Source organism: Convolutriloba macropyga, chromosome 4 (genome assembly GCF_964194025.1).
Source record: "Convolutriloba macropyga chromosome 4, txConMacr16.3, whole genome shotgun sequence".
NCBI classification, from domain to species: Eukaryota; Metazoa; Xenacoelomorpha; order Acoela; family Convolutidae; genus Convolutriloba; species Convolutriloba macropyga.
The window spans coordinates 11,178,294-11,202,461 of NC_134471.1; the positions used below are offsets into that span (position 1 = coordinate 11,178,294).

The 24,168-nt window shown below is 39.5% G+C and overlaps 1 protein-coding gene across 1 annotated transcript; it reads left to right on the plus strand.

Moving 5' to 3' along the window:
• The first annotated feature begins 14,849 nt into the window (after positions 1-14,849).
• On the plus strand, positions 14,850-20,703 carry LOC142337970 (uncharacterized). The gene is made up of 7 exons (XM_075387604.1): positions 14,850-14,978; positions 15,419-16,100; positions 16,263-16,513; positions 16,623-17,741; positions 18,403-19,010; positions 19,804-20,002; positions 20,323-20,703. The coding sequence occupies exons 1-7, from the start codon at positions 14,850-14,852 to the stop codon at positions 20,701-20,703; spliced, it is 3,369 nt and encodes a 1,122-aa protein (XP_075243719.1).
• Positions 20,704-24,168: the final 3,465 nt, after the last annotated feature.

A 24,168-nucleotide genomic window follows, 5' to 3' on the forward strand; every position in this document is an offset into this window, starting at 1 on the left:
AATTTGCTCTTTACAAGGGTTTTACTTTCTTCATATGATCTTTCTTATTGGAACAACCAGTTTTCATAAAATTAATTTTCGTGATATTTGCAAATTTGCCCCTTTTTGTAGGTTTTTTGTTCTCCTTTCACAGTATCACAATAATGGGCGTCATTTGATTTACAAATTTTGTTGCCCTTAAAAAAAGCAAACGAAGATTTTTATTGTTTTTAGTGATCAGCTTAATATTTAATTGATTGTGGGGACATCCTTTTCGTACATAATTTTTCAAAAAATGGACAAGGAGTTTTGGTCGTAATTAGTATTTGTAACTATTTGATTTTTATTGCCTTTTCTGGTATTCATATTATGGTAGTCACAGGTCTCATAGGCCCTCTAGAGTAGAATGTTTTTTCGTTTAGTAATTTGTTGAACGATACGTTGATATGTTAATTTTTTTATCTCTTCCTCATTTGGTAGACAATTAAGTGAAAAATGTAGATGAGGGGGGTCGGAACTTAATATGCGAACGCACATTATTTTACCGAGCCTCCTTGTCTGATAAAAGTCAACTTCCTTTTCACCCACTTGATTATCAAAATGACTGTGTGCTTTTGCGTCCACGTGAAAACAGTAGAAATTTTGGGGTCTGTCAATCATCATAAACAACTGTTCCAACTGGCTAAACTCTTTGTAAACAACCAAAATACAATTTGCTCTTCATAACGGTTTTATTTTTCTCAAACGGTCAACCAGTTTTTTGGAACAACCAGTTTTCATAAAACCAATTTTCGTGATTTTTGCATATTTGCTCCTTTTTGGTAGGTTTTTGTTCTCTTCTCACAGTATCACAATAATGGGCGTCATTTGATTTACAAATTTTGTTGCCCTTAAATAAAAACAAACGAAGATTTTTATTGTTTTTAGTGATCAGCTTAATATTTAATTGATTGGGGGGACATCGTTTTCGTGCATAGTTTTTCGTGCAAAATTTTAGTTTTTGCCTGTACTTGTCGTTTTTATGTAGTCGTATGACATATCCTGGATAATGAAAGGCCTCAGTCTCTCTCTATTGAGGTATAAAAGACTCATTGATTTCATCTGATGCGTAATGTTTCTAATCAGTTCGAATTTTATTCTTTTTTTAAAAAAAGCAATGTTTTAATAAACTTTGCCCCTTTTGCGTATTTCTGTTCAACTTGTTGCCAAATCGCATTGAGGAAAAGTCCCATATTTTATTCCAAAAAAGTGCCGGTTAATCTTCCGAGTATAAGTTTTATCTGATGCAATTTTGATTTGGTTATTAGTGGTTTTCAAAAAACGGAGAAGGAATTTTGGTCGTAATTAATATTTTTGACTATTCGATTTTTATTGCCGTCTTTTCTGGTAGTCATTTTGTGGTAGCCAAAGGTGTCTCTTCTGGTAGTCATTTTATGGTAGCCAGAGGTCTCATAAACCCTCTAGAGTAGATTGTTTTATTCTTTTAATAATTTGTTGAACGATACGTTGATATGTTAATTTTTTTTATCTCTTCCTCATTTGGTAGACAATTAAGTGAAAAATGTAGATGAGGGGGTCGGAACTTAATGTGCGAATGCACATTACCGAGCCTCCTTGTTTTCTTATGAAATTAATTTGCTCATGCTGAGAGTATAAAAAGATAGAATTGTTTGTTGATAACAATTGTTCGAATATGAAATGATGTAGCCTAGTTTGTTGGAGAAGTCAAAAAAAGTTAAAATAGCGAAACATTCAAATAGTTAAATAGAATTGTAAATTTTTATCCAAAGTAGTCCAAAAAACAGAATATTGTTCAGTACAAGCAAACGATAACCAAAAAAATGGATAAAAATTGTTTAAGTTATTTACTCACTTTCAAAAAATGAAAAAATTATAAAAAATCTTTTTTCGACGAAATTCTACAGTAAGTTAGCGCTTAAAAGATATCACATAAGTTAATTTCTGATTTTTTATTACTGAGTGCATAATTTGCGTGAATTGAAAATTCTACTAGCATGAACTTCTCCTCTATTCAGAAAACCAAGTTTAAAATATTATCAAATTCATTTATTTAAAGGAAAAACGATAGAACTCAAAAACAAAAATGCTGATGTCATTTGTTATGGCGACCGTTCTACAAAGGTGAGCTGCATTCAGACTAAAAATAAAAAATAAACTGTTCTATGGTCTGTTAACACTAGAAGAAGTCTATGATTATGATAAAATTAAGATAGAGTTGGGGTAAAGTTTGTTAATTTTGAAAAAAAAAGAAAAATCTAATCTGACAAGATCATGAAATAAAAGCGAAGAAATACAGACTGCAATTTGCTCTGATTCATTATTGAAAAATATGATTCTTAACTTAGGCGTACAAAAAAATCCTTGGGCAAAAAAGTCTGTTCTGATCACGTTGTGTTTCAATTGAAACAATATGTTATCAGGACATATTTGTTCACCAAAGGCACCGGGATGTGCATTTTATGGTTACATGACAATTTACCCAATGCCATTATACCCAATGCCAAAATACCCAATGCCAAAATACCCAATGCCATTATACCCAATTCACATTGATATTTTCGTTTCATCCTCCGAGTACTAATTAGCAGAAAATAGCTCTTACACGTATGATTTAACAAGCGGATAATTTAATCCCATGTTCGGTTGTGATAATTTCATATCAACTCCCACGGGCCGCTGAGTCATGGCCCTTAAGTATCTTAAAACATACGGGCAATGGCTAATTTGTTGTCAGATTATTGAACGAAAATATCGAAGTACATTGGGTATAGTGGCATTGAGTATAATGGCATCGGGTATAATGGCATTGGGTAAGTTGTCCTGACACCGTATTGTATACCTGAGTCTTAATTAAGTCTTAACGGCTGATTCTTTAGTCTTGATTAAAGCTCCCCCCCCCCCCCCCCCTAGAATTATAATTTTTTTTCAGAAGTCGGGACTTACGTTGTCATTACACTTCAGAAGTGAACCATGAATTCCGATTATATTTTCCAGAATGCACAGAACACTGGTCATGGCATTTTATAGGATGTTCACTATGAATATTAAATAACATTATGGCATTTACTCTTCTGTTACCCTGAACATTATGGCTTTTAACTAACCCTTGATCTAAACCTGAGACGACATAAATGGTGTATCTTGCAGAGACTTGATGTTTAATAATAATCAATTCTTGCCAAGAATCTTTATTAGGGAAACTTAAATTTAAGCCACTAAAATAGTTAACAACCATTGTCGAATGCACTATGCTCGGGAAAAAAAACAAACAAAATTTGACGTCAAAAAACTCCCAATTAATTACTCGTGTCATAACTGGCCAGGTTTGGTGTCCCGTGATACAGAGCTCATATTGATTTCATCATCCTATTTTATTTAATTACCGCCTAGTGGAATACTTCATTCATATTTCTTCAAAACTTTAATTCTCTTAATTATGCTTCTCGTAATCAGTTGTCCAATTTAACTATTACTCTTGCTTAGCGTTTTCCAATCTGAATAGCAACCTAAATTGTCTTTTCGCCAATATCACTATAACTTGTGGAGTTGAGTTCGCATAGCCCAAGATATTGCTAAATGTAGGCAGGTTGGAACGACAGGCTCCATACCAAAATATATGCATCTGAAAAAAAGCGAAGAAATTTAAAAATCGACACTGTCAACTCGTATTTTTAATTCCCAGAAAAATCTAATTCTCATCACAAAATGGTTGAGCCGTTCTGTTTGTAATTTTCTCTGAAAGCCAAGCCATTTTTTTATTTGAATCCGATCGTTTCAAAAATGGTTGATTTCGTTAGAGGAAACATCTCATGGAAATACTTTAAAAAAATTTCTTACTTTTAGTTGGTAGCTATTTGAAATTTAACAAAATTAAAATCACAACACGTTTAATTATTTCCAGCCGATAATCTTTGATACAACTCGAACTAACAGGGTATAAATTTTTTGTTAAAAATATAAGTTTTCATTTTGATCCTTTAAATCTTTTTGTTCCGCTAAAGAGACATCCAACGAGGCAGTTTCTTAATTTTAGTTGAGAACTGAGCGAGCATCAAGATTTCTTTATTTTTCAGAATGATTCAGATTGAATTTTATAATTTAGCTTATGGCAACTTGCTAACGAAGTTGATAACTTGAAAACAGAACTCCGCTAGAGAAAAAGCTCGATTGTAATCTTTCTCTCTCTCTCTCTCTCTCTCTCTCTCTCTCTCTCTCTCTCTGCCACAATCAGGAGCCTGCTTATCTGATGCCTCCGCTCCAGCTCTGAATGAGTTCAGTGTTGCTCTTGAATATTAAATGGGTGTTAAAATGTAGGAAAACGAGAGAATATGTCCATTCCGTAAATCTGTGATGCTAGAAGTAATGGGAGATCATACCAATGGTCACTTTGAAATGATCAATCGCCATAAATCTATTCGAGACAATATTATACCAGCTTTCCTGAGAGCCCATTTGTATACTATTCTTGAGCAGACGACTTTGTTACCTGTATGGAATGCGGGTCGGCCAGCAGCTTTGGATGTCAAATACGGTGGAGAAGAGTGGTTTTGCCCTGTCAGCTGCTGAGAACATAAAGTACAAATACTACGTCCAGAAATGTTGGAATTCAATTCAATCTTTTCGCCTTTGAGTCGTTTGGCGATTTCCATAATCAGTTCCTAAGACCCTCAAACATATCGCTATTCCGGCTGTTGTAATACGTTTGCAGCCTGCGGAATTATCTGTAGCATTTAGAAAGGTTACTCTCTGTTACAGCAATCCACAAGTCTGCAATCATGCAGATTTCAAGGGATGCGAGATTATGGGCACATATGAAACGCGATCTAACATTTGAGTTCGCGTCTCACGCTTTTGAAGGAGAGTCTTCGTTAAAAATTGTCTCAGACAATGGGCGGGAAAAGTCAATACTGATGGATTTTTGACATATCACCCACTGAAAGGGGAGCACAAAAATTGGAACGGGGAGTCTCATAGTATGGTTATTAAATCAGTGGCAAGAGAAATTTGGGAACAGAGAAATACTTGATTTTTTTTCCATGAAGGTAACGAGAGTCATTCCATTGATCGATTGAGTGAACTGATATTAATAACAATGATCGGTCGTGATCCAAAATTTTACCAATCATAATGATCTTTCACCAGAAAAAAAAACTTCCGAGAAATGGTAAGAGAAGCAAATAGTATCCTTTTCTTTTAGGTTATCTCGAATGCATCATTTTCAAGCTTTGGTTGCTGTAATAGTTATGATTACAATTGTGGTGTCATTGGCGTACGGTTCCCCAGATCTCCTGAGAGGTCCAGGAAGAAAGGGATGCCCCGAAGAAATGTTCTCATGCAGCAACCGACACCTCAAATGCATCCCAATGTAAGTATAATTCAAATATTGCAATCGATATCGATGGGATCTCGACCCCCATACCCATAAACAGCCCACCCTGTTCTACGCCCGGCTCCATCATAATATTCACCATCGGAGTCCTTAGTAACGTGTCATATAAATAAACATGATCTGCGAATTGAGCAATCATAACGGCAATGCGGGTGGTAGAAATAGGAACACAATTATATCAGTAATTATATACTTTCAGTCGAGCACCCAAGTCTGACCTTTTACCTAAATGTCTTTTACCCGAGATTTATGTTTCAATCAAGATATGTGTTATTTTATTTTTTTAGCCAACAGTGTAGTTTAGAACCCCCAATATCTTAACGAGATAGGGAAGTCCTTGTAGTCGTAGTTAAGGCTGTAGGATTGTTCATCCGTAGTTTTCCGTCTAATTTTTTCGGACTCGAAGAGGAGCATTCGTTTTACATAAGGGTCTCCAAACCGAAAGGGAGTGCAGGTTAAGTGACTCTTCTTGAAGTCACTGAGAGGAGGTTAAAAATTGCGTTCAAGATTTTGATTTATAAATTTATTATTCACGCCTTTGGTATAAAATTTTTTTTTGTATTTAAAATTTTTTGTTCACGCCTTTGGTATAAAGCTAAAAAAGTCACACTGACTTGTTTCACTGAGAGAAATGACAATCACACCGACTAGTTTAGATTCCATTATACAATAGGTCAAGACTATTTTTTCGTGAAAAATTCAGGTTGACAAATTTTAGATTCAGGTTTTTGCCCAATATTTTTAAGTTCAGACCCAAGTTTCGCCATTATTTTAAGAGCCTTTGTCCATTTCAAGGTTCTTTTTGATATATACTATTATATTTGGAGTTTCGAGTTTGATCAAGTTATTAAGGCAGTAAAAACATGCTTAAATTTTGGTACGTTTCCAGTGTACATTTTGAATTCTTCTGATATTCTGAATTATTCATTATCGAAACCACCCCGATCATTCCCTGCCCAAACAAAACGCAAACGTCCCACCCTTACCCTCGACCTCACGTACCTGAGACACTATTTAGCTCTGGTGTTCTGTTTTCAGTTATATTTTTTTTGAAAAGATTTCAGTCCCTCGTGACTAGAACTCAGATTTCTGCTTGGGAATTTGGGCATTGACAGAGAATGATTTCTCCGTTGACAGCCCAGTTGAAAATGTTATTTTGAAATTATCAGTATTTCTAATTCTCAGTGGGTTCTAACCTCTACTTACAGTCCAGGTGACAAAACTAATTTAAGACCTGCTCCCGACCAACCCCCACACGGAAAACTGAGGGGGGGGGGGGGGGGAGAGGGGCACAAACGGAAAAGATCCGAGATAGGAATAGACTAAACAGTCAGCATCACGCGTTTGAGAACTGAAGCTTAGGAGGAACGGAAATAAGTATGTGTTTTAGTGAGCTTAGTGAGCATAAATTTTTTATGACCCCCAGGCGCGCGTGCTATTTTCTTACATAGTAACGTGCTATAATACAACATATAATTAGTAACTATCTTTTTCTCTCTCTCTCTCTCTGCCACAATGAGGAGCCTGCTTAAATGCTGCCTCCGCTCCAGCTCCGAATGAGTTCAGAGTTGCTCTTAAATATTAAATGGGTGTTAAAATGTAGGAAAACGATAGAATATGTCCATTCCGTAAATCTGTGATGCTAGAAGTAATGGGAGATCATACCAATGGTCACTTTGATATGATCAATCGCCATAAATCTATTCGAGACAATATTATACCAGCTTTCCTGAGAGCCCATTTGTATACCATTCTTGAGCAGACGACTTTGTTATCCTAAAACAACACCAGACCGGGCGACATGTTACCTGTATGGAATGCGGTTCGGCCAGCAGCTATGGATGTCAAATACGATGGAGAAGAGTGGTTTTGCCCTGTCAGCTGCTGAGAACATAAAGTACAAATACTACGCCCAGAAATGTTGGAATTCAATTCAATCTTTTCGCCTTTGAGTCGTTTCAGTTCCTAAGACCCTCAAACATATCGCTATTCTGGCTGTTGTAATACGTTTGCAGCCTGCGGAATTATCTGTAGCATTTAGAAAGGTTACTCTCTGTTACAGCAATCCACAGGTCTGCAATCATGCAGATTTCAAGAGAAGCGAGATTATGGGCACATATGAAACGCGATCTAACATTTGAGTTCGTGTCTCACGCTTTTGAAGGAGAATCTTCGTTAAAAATTGTCTCAGCCAATGGGCGGGAAAGTTAATACTGATGGATTTTTGACATATCTCCCACTGAAAGGGGAGCACAAAAATTGGAACGGGGAGTCTCATAGTATGGATAGTAAATCAGTGGCAAGAGAAATTTGGGAACAGAGAAATACTTGAATTTTTTTCCATGAAGGTAACGAGAGTCATTCCATTGATCGATTGAGTGAACTGATATTAATAACAATGATCGGTCGTGATCCAAGATTTTACCAATTATAATGATCTTTCACCAGAAAAAAAACTTCTGAGAAATGGTAAGAGAAGCAAATAGTATCCTTTTCTTTTAGGTTATCTCGAATGCATCATTTTCAAGCTTTGGTTGCTGTGATAGTTATAATGACAATTGTGGTGCCATTGGCGCACGGTTCCCCAGATCTCCTGAGAGGTCCAGGAAAAGAGGGATGCCCCGAAGAAATGTTCTCATGCAGCAAGCGACACCTCAAATGCATCCCAATGTAAGTATAATTCAAATACTGCAATCGATATCGATGGGATCTCGACCCCCATACCCATAAACAGCCCACCCTGTTCTACGCCCGGCTCCATCATAATATTCACCATCGGAGTCCTTAGTAACGTGTCATATAAATAAACATGATCTGCGAATTGAGCAATCACAACGGCAATGGGAGTGGTAGAAATAGGAACACAAATATATCAGTAATTATATATTTTCAGTCGAGCACCCAAGTCTGACCTTTTACCTAAATGTCTTTTACCCGAGATTTATGTTTTACTCAAGATATGTGTTATTTTATTTTTTTTAGCCAACAGTGTCCTTTAGAACCCCCAATATTTTACTGAGATAGGGAAGTCGTGGTAGTCGTAGTAAGGCGTAGTTAAGGCTGTAGGATTCTTCATACGTAGTTTTCTGCAATTTGTTTCGACTCGAAGAGGAGCATTCGTATTACATAAGGGTCTACGAACCGAAAGTGAGTGCAGGTTAAGTCACTCTTCTTGAAGTCAGTGAGAGGAGGTTAAAAATTCCTTTCAAGATTTTGATTTATAAATTTAGTTTCCGGCATGTATATGTTGGCTTATGTTTTAGGGAAGTACAAATTTTTTGTTCACGTCTTTGGTTTAAATCTGGAAAAGTCACACAGACTTGCTTCACTGAGAGAAATGACAATTATACCGACTAGTTTAGATTCCATTGAGTACAATAGATCAAGACAATTTGTTTATGAAAGGGTCAGGTTGACAAATTTTAGTTTCAGGTTTTTGTCCAATATTTATAATTTCAGACCCATTTCGCCATTATTTTAAGAGCCTTTGTCCGTTTCAAGGTTCTTTTTGATATATACTATTATATTTGGAGTTTCGAGTTTGATCAAGTTATTAAGGCAGAAAAAACATGCTTAAATTTTGGTACGTTTCCAGTGTACATTTTGAATTCTTCTAATATTCTTAATTATTCATTATCCAAACCACCCCGACCATTCCTTGCCCAAACAAAACGCAAACTTCCCACCCTTACCCTCGACCTCACGTACCTGAGACGCTATTTAGCTCTGGTGTTCTGTTGTCAGTTTTTTTTGAAAAGATTTCACTCCCTCGTGACTAGAACTCTGACTTCTGCTTTTAGAATTTGGGCATTAACAAAGAACAAGTTTTCCGTTGACAGCCCAGGTGAAAATGTTATTTTTAAATTCTCAGTATTTCTACTTCTCAGTAGTTTTTAACCTCTTCTTACAGTCCAGGTGAAAAAGTTATTTAGAGACCTCCTCCCCACCAACCGCCACCACAACTGCTCACTTAACTTCTCCCCCAAACACCTCTCCCGTTTCATTTGATCTCCCGCACGCCAAATTGCCCATTGCAATCTAAACTCCCATGAAATACTCATAATATATGATGAAAACCATTTTTTAGCTGTGTTGCCTGTCTTTATTTTTTTGGGGGGGATAACTTTAGGGGATCTAATAATCGGAGAAACAAAAAATGCTTTGAAGTCACGAGGAACCAATTGGGGCTGAAATAGAGCCAACCCAAAAATTTAAAGTTTGGAAAGAAGATTTTCTTTTGAAAGATTTTCTTTTGAAATATAAAAAGTCTAAACTGAGAGAGCGGCATAGTAGTATGAATTGAATTCCGTGAATCTTGCTTCCTATTGGGTTTTTATCCCTATCAGACAGATAGCAAAGATGTTTTACAACGTTGTCAGACAACTCTGATTGCAATTACAACAGTTGTAGGATCTTTTCCGTTTGTGCCCCCCCCCCCCCCTGTACGTTATGCGCCCCCAGTTACAGAGCACGTGTCACTGCACACTAAATCGTAATATAAAAATATGGCACATGCGTCTGGGGGGGGGGGTGTAAATAAAATCACAAACGGAAAAGATCCCAGTTGTATCAATTAGGCACCTGTGCAATCATTTAGGCCAGTTTTAGCAAGTGTTGTCTCGCCACTCTTGACACAGCAATAGCAAGATTGCGAGAGGTGAGTTGTGGAAAGAATATTACGACACGATTGTAATGGACTTCGGGAAGATACCAATTTTTGAGGCAAAGCTCCGTTGTTGATTAACCTCGGGAAGGTGATAACAACCGCCTGGCAATTTGTTTAGTCAAACAATTGCATAACCTACACAATAGTACTGTTGCCAATGCAAATGCGTTCAAGCGAGAGGAAATAACATGTGCGTTCGCACAGATTGTTCTATAGCCCATTCCGCCGAGCGGTTAAGAACTCTGGCCCGCGCCCCAGAGGTCGCTGGTTCGAATCCCGTCAAAGTCAGAACTTTTTGCCCCCATAAAATTTTGTGTATGGTTTTTAGGTTAAACTTAATAGGTTTTTGACCTCTTTTCGACCTTCAACTAGAGATCAAAGATACGTTTGGCGGACGACCTTCTGGTTGTCTAATGCAGTAAAAAACATGCGGTTTTTCTCTCGTATAGAGAGCTTATGGTTTTTTGTGTGTTATATGTAATGTTATCGTCTTGTACGTTCGAGATACGCTTGTTACACATGTTTCTATACGTAAATAGATCATGAAAATTTCTTCGTGAGTTTGTCTATGTCCCGATACATAGTAAAGCCTTACAAATTGAGTCTTGAATTTTATATACTTTTTCTTTCAAGAAATATTCAAACTTATTACTCGATACGAGAACGAGGCACAACATTTGGTCCACCGACAGTGATAAAGAACCAGAATCATTTCACAGCCGATTTCCGGACTCCACAAAGAGAGAGAAGTGTGGTTTTGGTCACCAACGCTAGGAGTGAAACTGATGACCGAAGCACATTGAGCGAGGCTTCTGGAAACCCAGAAGTGAATGTACTGAAGATTTCAAGGGCGAAACGTCAGAAAAACTGTAAGATCGAAACATTTTAAATGAAAAAACTGGATACGACAGAAATTGATGATATAGCGTCAAAATAGACGAAAAAACCCGACAACTGACAAAAAACTGGTGTTAGTCGAAAAACTTGAACTTCATATTTGGGCATTAATTTGATATTAGCCAAACGTGTCTGAGGGTTGGGAACTTGAAAAACCAGCTTCCAAAAAAATTCGATAAATTTATCGAATTTTTTTGCAATTTTTAGGTCGAAAATTTGAAAAATCAAAAATTTGGTCAAATTTTTGAGAAACTGGTAAATTATTGTTCAGTATAGTTGGGGTAACACTATAATACAGGTATTCAACAAAAAATTTGAATTTTGACCAAATTTTTGAAAATTGTCGATTTTACCAATTTTTGAGAAAAAATCTCAAAAAACATCAAAAAACAGGAAAAGTTCGTAGTTTTTTGTCCCCAAACAGTAAATACACGTTGATGTGAACCTATGGTATTCATTTTGGGTGCTAGTTCGTTGTTCCACGCCATAAATAGTCTACCAAAAAACAGTCAAAATTGGTATACAAGCACTGTATTTTCACTTCCCGGTTTAAGCTTGAATCCTTTCGCTGTTAACTATAGAAAAACGGTACATTATCAGTTGGATAACGTTTTCCAGTACAAAAGTTATATAATCATCTGGCACGACGCCATAAATAATTCGTTAACATCGCATAGAACGAATAACTACCGCGAACTTGCGTTGCCGGAACTTGCTACCGTATTAGAACATTATCAAGACCGTCTGAAAGCAATTGTTTATTGTCCGCGTAACGGCGCACCAAACATCTTTGGTTTTCTTAAGCAAACAAGCATAGTGACTCTTCATGTGGTCACTGATTTAGTATCGAAGCGCAAGCAAAAGGATCAGAACTTGATTAAAGAGTACTATCAATTGCATCAGAAACATCATCTTGAATTAAAGTCACTTACATTAGTAATAACACATCAGAATTCACTTCGTTGCTTGCTTAAGAAAACTCGCCATAGTAAGCTCAGTAAGCGACGCCGTAGAGCCAAAAGGAATAAAAAACTCGCCGCTGAAGCCGCAGCCGCGTCGATTTCTAACTAGCTTTACTTCTTTCTGGTTTTGTGACCTCAGTTTAGCTTACAGGGGTTATTAAGCTAGTTAGTTGTGATACCTAGTCGTTTCGCCGTGTCTCGTCTTCGTTGCGCGTCGTCCGTGCGTTTAACCGCTCGCTTTTCGCGTCCGCTCATCCAGAGCTTGCTTTCGTTCCTTTTCCCGCCTTTGCGTTTCCGTTTACGCCGGTCGCACTTAAATCGTTCGGCTTCTTCACCTCGTTTCGCACGTTGCATGTTTCACTCGCCGTCCCCCGTTTTCTGGGTCTTAAAAGCTTTTGAGTTATTGTGTCCTCGGTTCTAACTACAGGGGTTACGAGACTCAAGAGTGTATTGAGACTCAGCCGTCCGCTGCGCTCGGTTACGTCTCGACCGCCGTGCGTTTCCAGCTCCATTTTTCGATACCGTACTACTTGTCGGCCTTTACACCCCGTGCTTCGTTCGTGCTCCACGACTTGGCCTGACTTCTTTAGTGTTAACCCTTTTTGTATTTTTGTTTCAATTGTGTACGTTCAAGCGTTGAGACCATTATCCCCAAATCCTTTCAAAAGTAAACCCGTAATAAATCAGCATGTCAAAATCTATTGGAGAGCGAGTTCTTAAGTTGCATGACGCAAGAACAAAAATTGAGAAAGAGCTTTGCACAGCCTATGAGAGTATCGATGACGCAATTCAGGAACGCGCCAGACGCGTAAAAGTAGAGAGGCTAGTAACTAGGTGCAAAGATCTCTTAATGAGTGCCATCTCTAAAAATGATCAATTACTAGCACTCGCCGCGAAAACTGAGCAGGCAGAGAAAAATAAAGCAGAAGTTGAGGAATGGCTAGAAACTGTTAACAAAAGGCATGATGATTACTTGAAAACCGCTCGAAAATACATAGACTCAGTCCTAGATACTGATAGTTCTAGCAAGTTGTCTCACCATTCCAAAAAGACTTCCACATGCAGAACAGCATCAAATGCTTCCACACTGCGTAGAAAAGAACTACTTTTGGCTAAACTCAGACGCGAGGAAATAGAAGAGGAGAACAAATCCGCAGCGCGAATTGCCGAAAGAGAATATGATATTGAGATGGCTCTAAGGGAGCGAGAATTGGCCGAAAAAAAACATGACATGGAACTCTTCGCTAAGAAACGCCAAAATGATCTTGAGAAAATGCAGGAAGAAAACCGTCAACGACTCATTGAGGCAAAAATGTAAGAAATTGATCTCATGGATACTGAATCGCTGTTTAGCAAGAGTAAGGCAGACAAAGAATCAAGACGTGGTAGCTACCATTCAATGAAGAATGACGACCTTGTAAATGAATGGCTTGAGTCTGCCAACAATGAAAACACGCTCACTGCTCCAGATAAGACAGTTCAAACGAGTACCGGTCAAAATCAGGAGCACCGAACGAAATCAGGTCACAACAAGGAACCGTCATCAGATCCAGCCCAGACTGCAGACCGTGATAGTCAATTACCGCCTCTCATTCAGCAATCTTCCTTTGAAGTTAACGAAACTGGCATAGAAAACGGAAAAGCTTCATTCCCGTTCCCCCGATCGAACGAACCGAGAGAGAGTTCACTTGCTGGCGAACTTGTTGATCGAGCGCCTGAAAGCGGCCGATTGCCTAATGTTGAATATCCAATCAACCTGAACACAAACACAAACCATTTGACAGATCCCTTGATTAACACATCAACGCATGTTTGGAACACATACGCAGAGCAAGAAGCCGCATACTATTGTAGTTTACTGGCTTATTCAAAAAACTTTTTCGTGCCACCAGCGAACAACGTCGTCGATAGTAGCACAGTAAGTGTGCCCTCGACTGCTGATTTGTTGAACACAGCACCCGTTCTGAATTTAACAACACCGATTTACACTTCTTATCCAAGTCAAAATGCTGCGCAATCCGTACATAACTTAACGCAGAACTTGTCGTCCAATATACCTAGTGGGGATATCATATCCCGAAACCGTCCTCAAGCATCAGTACCCTTCAGTCATTATGTCCCAAACTTAGCCTCATGGAAGTTGGCCAGTGTAAACCCGTCTACCGCTACCGTAAATTGTCCCCCAAATTTGTCTCAAAGCACATCCGTAAATGTGAACACAAGTGTACCGGTTTCGGCCGCCACAGTTGGCGGTACAACATACTACCAAAATCCGATCTCGAGCACGAGTGTATCTGCGCAGGTACTTTCTCCAGCGTCCGCCCCGGGCTACGCGATGCCGACACTTCCGTATTACCCGTTTCCTCCTCCAATGATTAACCCCGCAATGCATCAAGCACCGAGTACGGTTACAATGAAAGACCTAGCTGAACTTCTTACTCTCAACAAGAAGGATCTCCTACCAGATTGGAACCTAGCTAAGTTTAATGGTAATTCCTTGCAGTGGCATGAATGGTACGGCCAATTTAAGAGCGCTATTGATTCGCAGGCCCTAAGTGATGACATCAAGTTGACATACTTGAAAACTCTCGTAGTAGGTAAAGCCAAAGATGCAATTGCAGAATTCGCTTATTGTGGAAAAATGTACAGAGATGCACAGAAAACACTTGAGCGAAAGTTCGGACAACCCCAAGCAGTTGTCACTGCTCACCTTGACAAATTGGCAAACTACCCTTCAATTAAGATGCACAGCTCTGATCAAATCATCCATTTTTCCACAACTGTCTCTAGTCTTGTTGGAGTCTTCAGGTCTTTGTCCTAAGATGCAGATCTTCAGAGTTCATCACTCTTGAATCAGGCAGTTCAGAAATTGCCACCAAATTTGAAGGAATCATGGTCACTGCACACTGTGAAAAGAGACTTGATTCGCCCTACAATGTTGGATTTCAACGACTGGTTGAAAGAAAGAGCGGAGGGTCATGATCGCATGAAAACCACTTCCTTCAGAAGCAAACCAGAAGACACCAACAGCAATGGTGCAGTAAAGACCAAAGTGTCTTCGAAAGTATTCGCGTCCAACTCGAAGTCATATAGTGTTAATAGGCAGTCTCAATGTTCAAAGAATGATCACGCACCTTGCGTACTTTGTAAATCACAACATCCGATTTGGCGATGTCAGACTTTTAAGGAAAAAACTCCGACGCAGCGTGCTAAAATAGCCGCAGAGAACCAACTCTGCTTTTCGTGCTTGAATGGAAAGCATTCGTTTCGTACGTGTCCGAATCAGCGCAAATGTAATCGCGAAGGCTGTCGCAGTACCCATAACATCTTGCTGCATGGTGCTGACCGGATTTTCCCAGCAAGCGGCCGAAACAAATCTGCTGATACATCACAACCAAAAGTCAACTCAACAAAAACGTCAACAACCGCCGTAGACGATGCAAGTACTCACGGAACAAGCAGCACATCAGGACATCGATCACTGATGTCAAGGGTCTTTTGCAGGTCCTCGAAGTCGATCTAGAGGGACAGTCACAGAAGTGCGCACGAGCACTTGTTCTCTGCGATAAAGCATGCAGTCACTCCTGGATCTCCAGTGAACTCGCGAAACGTCTCCATTTGAGAGGAACACCGTTCAATTTGACGGTGCACGGTATCAATACGCAAGAGACAATCAACACTGAAGCTGTTCAGGTTAAAGTGACCCCAATTGGTGAGAATACCTGTTCTCCGTTTGAGTTGTTGCCGTACGTGAAAGAAAACCTTCGCGTTGGGTCTGACAAAATTGATATCGTTACCCTGCAAGATAAATATCCTCATTTGAGTGTGTTACCTCCAAAGAGTTATGATTACGCGAACGTAGAGATGATACTTGGTCAAGACGCGTACCACGCCATCCGCCCGCTCGAGTATTTCGAAACCGACTCGAAATCCTCACCCGTTGCCGTTCGTTTACCGTTAGGATGGGTACTAAGTGGTCCAATGCCGTCAGCGTCCGGTCTAATCTCGACAAGTTTTAAAGCGGTAGTTGAACATGACTCTGAGTTGGCGACACAAATCAAGTCGTGGTATGACATGGAATCATACGGGGCTGTTAAGCAAGTGGATCCGCGCTCAGCGTCCGACCGTCGAGCCGTCGAAATTCTCGATCAGTCAACCGTACACGAGAAAGGTCGTTACTTCGTTGGTATGTTGTGGTCTTCCGATGAAGTCAAACTTCCCAACAATTATTTTTCTGCATTGGTCCAGCTGAAGTCCTTAGAGAAGAGACTTAGTAAAGATCCCGACTTACGCGAACGCTACGCATAAACAATACGAGAAGATTTGAGTAAAAAGTATGTTGTTAAAGTGCAAACCGGTGTGGAAACTGAGCATCAACCCGGCAGGAAATGGTATTTGCCGCATCATCCGGTCATGAACCCAAACAAACCTGGTAAGGTGCGAAGGGTCCTCAATGGTGCCTCCAAGTTTCAAGGAGTTTTTTTGAACAAAGTGCTGCTAACTGGTCCAGATCTTCTACAGAAATTGATTCACACGCTGATCAGATTCCGTCAGCATCAAATTGCTGTATCCGCTGACATCGAGGGAATGTTCCTGCAGGTAGGTGTGTTGCCATCTGATCAACCAGCTCTCCGTTTTTTGTGGCGGGAGGACCCCTCAAAGACCATTGAGGTGTATCAGTACACTCGACACATCTTCGGCGCAAAAGACTCACCGACTTGCGCAAATTACGTGTTGCAGCGAACAGCACGAGATCATGAAAAAGAGTATCCAGACGCAGCAAAGGCAGTTCATCAAAAAATTCTATATGGATGATTACCTGGACTCAATGGAATCTCCTGATGAGGCGCTCAAGCGGTCACGAGACTTGGTCAAATTACTTAGTAAGGGTGGTTTCAAACTAACTAAGTTCATTAGTAACGTGCCAGGTTTACTAGAAGAGCTTGAAGATCAATCAGTTGAGTCTGTTCCGAAAGTCATTGGTGCATCAATGGAAGAGTCATCCTACCATGTTTTGGGATTAAAATGGGATCATACCAAAGACACTCTAGTAGTAGGTCGCGGCACTTCTTGTGATTGCAGTAAAGCTGTCACGCAAAGGTTGGTTTTGAGTTTAGTAGCCAAAGTATTCGATCCCATTGGCTTAGTTGCTCCTTTTACCGTCACAGCACGACTTCTCCTGAAAAATGTCTGGCGTTTACATGGTCAGAGATGGGATAAAAGACTCCCCAATGAAATGATTGATCAATTCTCCTCCTGGAGTTCTGAGTTACCAACGCTGGCTTTGTTAACCATACCTCGCTGCTATTTTTCCGGTCCTTTTGAACACCTCGAATTGCACGTATTCGGAGATAGTTCTCAGGAAGTTCTTAGCGCAGTTGCGTTCTTGCGTGCACTTGTCAGTCCACCATCTGAAAATAAACGTACCGAACTTGCCTTCGTGATTGGAAAAGCACGTGTCGCCCCAATGAAGACACTCACCGTGCCGAAGCTTGAACTACAGGCAGCTTTGCTCGCAGCCCGATTGAGAGAAGAAATATGCAAAGCACTTACCGTACCTGTTCAAAACACGTTTATGTGGACAGATAGCACTACTGTCCTCCAATGGTTGAACTCACTGGACAAGCAACCGATATTTGTCGCAAACCGCGTCTCGGAGATTCTTGAAGGGACAAGTGTTGATCAATGGCATCATGTTGCATCTCATGCTAATCCAGTCGACGCAAGTACCAGAGGAATGTCTTCTGAAGCGCTCCAAAAAAGCAGTTGGTTGCATGGTTCCCAGTTTCTCCGAACGTCCGATTTCCCGTTCCAGCCGAATACCTATGTAGTCAAAACATCAAATTGAAGAGTCATTCAACTGAAGCATCCTCTTCAGAGAAGACTTCCACTTTGATAACCGACGTTTTCAAAAGTGACTTTAGCCTTCGTTCCGTAAGTTCAGTTCGTATCCTAAACTGCTTAGGATTCTTGCGTATTGCATGCGATTACTTCCTCGTCATCTCGCCTATCGGTCTTCTGGAAAGGAAATAGTTGATCCGGAAGAACTTAGCGCAGCAGAACAAAAGCTGCAGTTAATTATTCAGTCTGAATCATTCCCCATTGAGCGACAACAGCTTGCTCAAGAAAAACAAATTAACTTGAAAAGTCGTATTGCCGTTTACTCGCCGTTCATTGGACCTGGTGGCCTACTACGGTCCACCGGTCGCATTAAACGACTCGCCGAAATTGACTTTGACTTGAAGCATCCAATAATACTTGATGGACGCCATCCATTAGTTCTGTTGTTCCTACGCCACATGCATCTGAAACATCACCATGAAGGGATCGATTATCTCCGTGCACTTATCCAACAAAGATTTGTTGTCCTGAAACTTCGTTCAACACTCCGTTCTATTCGCTTCAGTTGCGTTCTTTGCCGAAAAAGAAATGCAACACCCGTCCAGCCGATGATGGCTGATCTTCCGTCTGAACGACTTGGGTTTCAGAGTCCGCCTTTCACCAACGTGGGTCTAGATTACTTTGGACCTTTTTACGTAACGATACGCCGCTCATCCGAGAAAAGATGGGGCTTCTTGTTCACATGTCTCACGACTCGTGCCGTGCATGTTGAGATAGCGCACTCGATGGATGCAAACACCTGTGTGATGGGTATCGAGCAATTCATCGCACGCCGTGGAATGCCATCAGTAATCTGGTCAGATAATGGGACGAACTTTGTCGGTGCAGAAAAGGACCTATTGGCATGTCTGCTCAATTGGGATGCAAAATTGATAGCTTCAAAGCTCGCACAGAAGGGAATCAAATGGAAATTTAATCCGCCTGCGTCGCCGCATCACGGAGGCGTCTGGGAAAGGCTTGTGCGTAGTTTCAAGCGAACTTTGTACGCCATACTCGACAACCGCCGACTTACTGATGAAATACTTCATACGACTTTCTGTTTAGTCGAACAGACGCTGAATAACCGCCCGCTGACGCCGGTTAGTTCCGACGCTAACGACTTCGACGCCTTGACGCCGAACCACTTCCTCCTTGGAAATCGCAGTTCCTGTTTGCCTTCACTCGCTCCGGTTGATGACTTTAACCATCGTAAGAGGTATGCTAGAGCGCAAGCTTACGCGAATGAGATTTGGAAGCGTTGGTTAAAAGAGTACGTCCCTGCGTTGAACCGCCGCCCCAAATGGAGAACTCAACCAACCGGAATGCTGAAAACTGGCGACTTAGTCTGGATAGTCGATGACGACAGCCCAAGGGGCCACTATCCACTCGCTAGAGTTTCGAGTCTGCGTTACGGTATCGATGGAATCGCGCGATCTGCCGAAGTGCAAACACCAAACGGCACCCTATCCCGCCCCATAATTAATCTAATGCCTGTCTTAGAATCATCACTTTTGGGGCCGGAGGATGTTGCCAATGCAAATGCGTTCAAGCGAGAGGAAATAACATGTGCGTTCGCACAGATTGTTCTATAGCCCATTTCGCCGAGCGGTTAAGACCTCTGGCCCGCGCCCCAGAGGTCGCTGGTTCGAATCCCGTCAAAGTCAGAAATTTTTGCCCCCATAAAATTTTGTGTATGGTTTTTAGGTTAAACTTAATAGGTTTTTGACCTCTTTTCGACCTTCAACTAGAGATCAAAGATACGTTTGGCGGACGACCTTCTGGTTGTCTAATGCAGTAAAAAACATGCGGTTTTTCTCTCGTATAGAGAGCTTATGGTTTTTTGTGTGTTATATGTAATGTTATCGTCTTGTACGTTCGAGATACGCTTGTTACACATGTTTCTATACGTAAATAGATCATGAAAATTTCTTCGTGAGTTTGTCTATGTCCCGATACATAGTAAAGCCTTACAAATTGAGTCTTGAATTTTATATACTTTTTCTTTCAAGAAATATTCAAACTTATTACTCGATACGAGAACGAGGCACAACATTTGGTCCACCGACAGTGATAAAGAACCAGAATCATTTCACAGCCGATTTCCGGACTCCACAAAGAGAGAGAAGTGTGGTTTTGGTCACCAACGCTAGGAGTGAAACTGATGACCGAAGCACATTGAGCGAGGCTTCTGGAAACCCAGAAGTGAATGTACTGAAGATTTCAAGGGCGAAACGTCAGAAAAACTGTAAGATCGAAACATTTTAAATGAAAAAACTGGATACGACAGAAATTGATGATATAGCGTCAAAATAGACGAAAAATTTCTTCGTGAGTTTGTCTATGTCCCGATACATAGTAAAACCTTACAAATTGAGTCTTGAATTTTATATACTTTTTCTTTCAAGAAATATTCAAACTTATTACTCGATACGAGAACGAGGCACAACATCTGTGGTCCACCAACCCGGACTCGAACCAGGGACCTAAGCATGATGGCTGATCTTCCGTCTGAACGATTTGGGTTTCAGAGTCCGCCTTTCACCAACGTGGGTCTAGATTACTTTGGACCTTTTTACGTAACGATACGCCGCTCATCCGAGAAAAGATGGGGCTTCTTGTTCACATGTCTCACGACTCGTGCCGTGCATGTTGAGATAGCGCACTCGATGGATGCAAACACCTGTGTGATGGGTATCGAGCGATTCATCGCACGCCGTGGAATGCCATCAGTAATCTGGTCAGATAATGGGACGAACTTTGTCGGTGCAGAAAAGGACCTATTGGCATGTCTGCTCAATTGGGATGCAAAATTGATAGCTTCAAAGCTCGCACAGAAGGGAATCAAATGGAAATTTAATCCGCCTGCGTCGCCGCATCACGGAGGAAATAGTCGAAAAGACGCTGAATAACCAATTGTTTGGCAATTTTTGGCAATTGTTTGGCAATTTGTTTAGTCAAACAATTGCATAACCTACACAACAGTACAGTTGATTATTCTATATTTTCCATCATTCGTTTCTCTTTAGCTCTGCTTTTTTAGAACTGACCGTACCAAAAAGGTGGTGGAGTTATGATTCTTGTACCAAAGAACTTTTCTCCAAAATTTGGGAATCATTTAATTCTTTTCACGGATAAATTTGAGAGTTAAGGGGTCTCATTGAAACTACCAACTTGCGCGTCTATTTTATTGAATGTTACCTATAATCCCATTAAACCAAACAGCAATGCTTTTTGGACCAACTAGCGAACAACATTGATAATTCAATGACAAAAAAAGGAATGGCAATACTTCTGGTGATTATAACAGTTACTACTGAGATAAGTTGGAAAGATCGAAATTCGAAACAGTAATACTTTCGTATGACTTGCATGTCAAGAACAAAACCATTCCTACTAGTTTAAACCTAGCGAACAACACCGAAAGCCTTACTGATTACTTTATCACTGACAGCCCACTTATAAATGACACTGTAATTTGTGATAGCATAAAAATTGATCACTTTGCTACTTGTAGTATGTCAGGGAATCTTGTAGATACTGAAAAGATACGAGTTCAGAAAACATTTTAGGATAAAAAGAACTAAATTGTATCTGATTTTAAAAACTGCCTAAAACAACAAAAATTGGCAAACAATATAAATTCAGAGCAGCTTAGATTCCATGCTATAAGTTTTTACTCAATATTTTACGACAGCACGGTCACAAAACGCACCACTTTAAAAAAGGTTGCATTGAAATGAGAATAATATTTTCAGGTTAACAGACAAATGTTTAACTAGAAAATCAAGACAATTGATGATCAATCGAAATAGATTTTGAATGATAAAGAATACATAAAGTTCTTTGATCTAAACAACAAATTCACTTTTTCTAACGACAACAATTTCAATAGATATCATAGAAATTTTATTGAAGCAGCAGAAATTGAAAGGAAAAAGTGGATGCTGATAAATCAGATAAGAAAATCTGAAAAAAAACCAATAATTTTCGTTTGAGAAATGTTTTTGGTGATTACGCAACGCAGACAAAAAAACATCTAAACTACTAAACTATCGTTGCTCTATACTTGGAAAGTTTCATGCCTTCAATTTCCACTACAGATATCAAACACGTGCAATTCGGAACCAAATAATTTTGGATTTCATTTTGCAACGACAAAAGACTGTCATGATGCAATTAAATATAAGCACTGGGAAGAAATAAACCAATCGGATCATCACACATTCCAGCATGGGCTATTAAAAACTCAAGTTCTGTAATTTTTCCTTATCTAAATTTTCTTGTGAACTATTGCATCAGAAAATCTTGCTTTCCCAATGAACTTAAACAAGCACATGTTGTTCCACTGTACAGGAAAGATGACACTGAAGAGCCTTATAACTATCGCACAATCTCCATCACCCCGTGCCTGTCTAAGATTTTTGAAAACATCTTGACGGATCAAATTTGTCAGTATTTTCACGACAACAACCTACCATGTAAAAAACAATATGCTTTTAGGAGAAAATACTCAACAATAGATTCCCCACTATTTTGCTCAGAATTTATCAAAAGCAAAACTGACATAAGCAATTTCGTCAAAGCCGCTTTCCTTGATCTTTCAAAAGCTTTTGATTCAATAATTACAATAATTTGAATATCAAGTTGGACAACTTAGGTTTTGATGGAAGCTCACAAAATTTAATAAGAGGTTTCCTTACAAACCATTCCCATTCGGTTATCTTACAAGACTGCTTATCAGATGAAATAAAGATTCTTAGAGGTGTACCACAGTAACTGGCCCGATTTTATTTAACCTGTTTATTAATGATAATGCAGCACAAGTTCACAAAGAAACTAAACTTATACAATATGCTGACAATACTGGTATTTTAACTTTTGGTAGATCTACTGACGAAAGCAAGGCCAAGTTCGAACAAAATGCCAACAAACTAATTCAATATTTCAATGAACATCAACTGCCAGTAAACACCTCAAAAACTGATTTCTTGATATTTGATATGAGCAGAAGTAAAACCTTTAATGAACAGATCATTATAAGTTCAATTTCAATAGAGTAGAGACCTGAAGAAATTTATTTAGGGTTCCTATAGCCCGCAATTTAACATTTCAAGGGGAAGTTAAACAAATCCTACAAAAAATGGCCCAAGGAATAAAAACAGTTTATGCTATTAGGAAATCTATCCCTCCAAAATTGTTGAGACTCGTCTTAAATGCACTGGTATTAAGTCATTTGCACTATTCACCAGTTGTCATTAACGCAAATGAGCAAAATCGAATAGTTTCCTTGGACAAACAGTTAAACTGGGCCTTAAAAGCAACATATTTCAGACAAAAAATTGAATCTTTTCAAGATATTAAACGCAGGCGGAACCTACTCCCCATTAAACTATTTTTGCGAAGAAAAAGATTTCAATTTTTTTGAAAAAAAACAGCTACGACCCGCATTTATCCACCAACTGGATGTCCTTTAGTCACCTGGAGTCTTCATGAGTCTAACAGGACAAACAAAATGTTCTGGAACCTGAATTTTGTTTCCAGCAAAATGTAGATTTCATTTGTAAAATTGGCAATACTAGATTGGAGTGAACTACACAGTGAAATTAATATCAAACAAGACAATAAAATTTCCCCGAGCTGCTCAGGATCGTCTTCTGCTCAGTTTTTAACTTGAACCTTTTTTGTGGAAGGTTACTTCTTCAACATGGCGTGACTTTAAAATTGAAAATATAAACTAAACTTACTGTTGTTCGGTTGTCGTTGGGATGCCACGAAAATGCAATTCACTTAGATTTTCTGTTGTAACGTCAAAGTAATCTGTAGTTTGTAAATATTTACACTGCCGGACTAACATCTAAGTTGCATACTCCTTGACATGGTTCGGAATTCAGTGTTCTTTTTTTATCTCCAGTGGAAAGAGAAAAGTGCTAAAAGGGTAGTGTAAGGGTAGTTTGATTGAAAAATTGTTGATTGGTACTCATCCTCCACCAGCCTATTCTTATGATATCGGATCTTTTCCGTTTGTGTCCCACCCCAGCTTAGTGGGTGCATATTATTTGCAACCCCCAGAGGCACGTCAAATATTTTTGCATAATGATTTACCATGCAAGGACATCTGCTCTGTACTTGGGGGAGCATAACGAACTGGGGCACAAACGGTAAAGATCCATGATGTCTTCCGATAAAAGAAATTAAGAACATTTGGTCATTCAAAAATTAGTAGAACGCTTGCTCAAGTAGATTTTTAGGCTCATTAGGTACTTCGTTTCCCTTTGTTTCTGGATGAATATGGGCGTATGTTTATCGAAATTTTTACATTATTTTCTGGTGATTTCATATCAGAAGTATCTTTTCACTCGCCAATATACAAGATG

Excerpts from the sequence above, each read along its gene's own strand:
- LOC142337970 (XM_075387604.1), top strand. The coding sequence starts at position 14,850 with ATGTTGGATTTCAACGACTGGTTGAAAGAAAGAGCGGAGGGTCATGAT. Across the intron at positions 16,514-16,622 it reads TCGAGGGAATGTTCCTGCAG|ACTCACCGACTTGCGCAAAT; the intron begins GTAGGTGTGTTG and ends TCGGCGCAAAAG. Across the intron at positions 20,003-20,322 it reads CTGGAAACCCAGAAGTGAAT|AGTCCGCCTTTCACCAACGT; the intron begins GTACTGAAGATT and ends TTTGGGTTTCAG.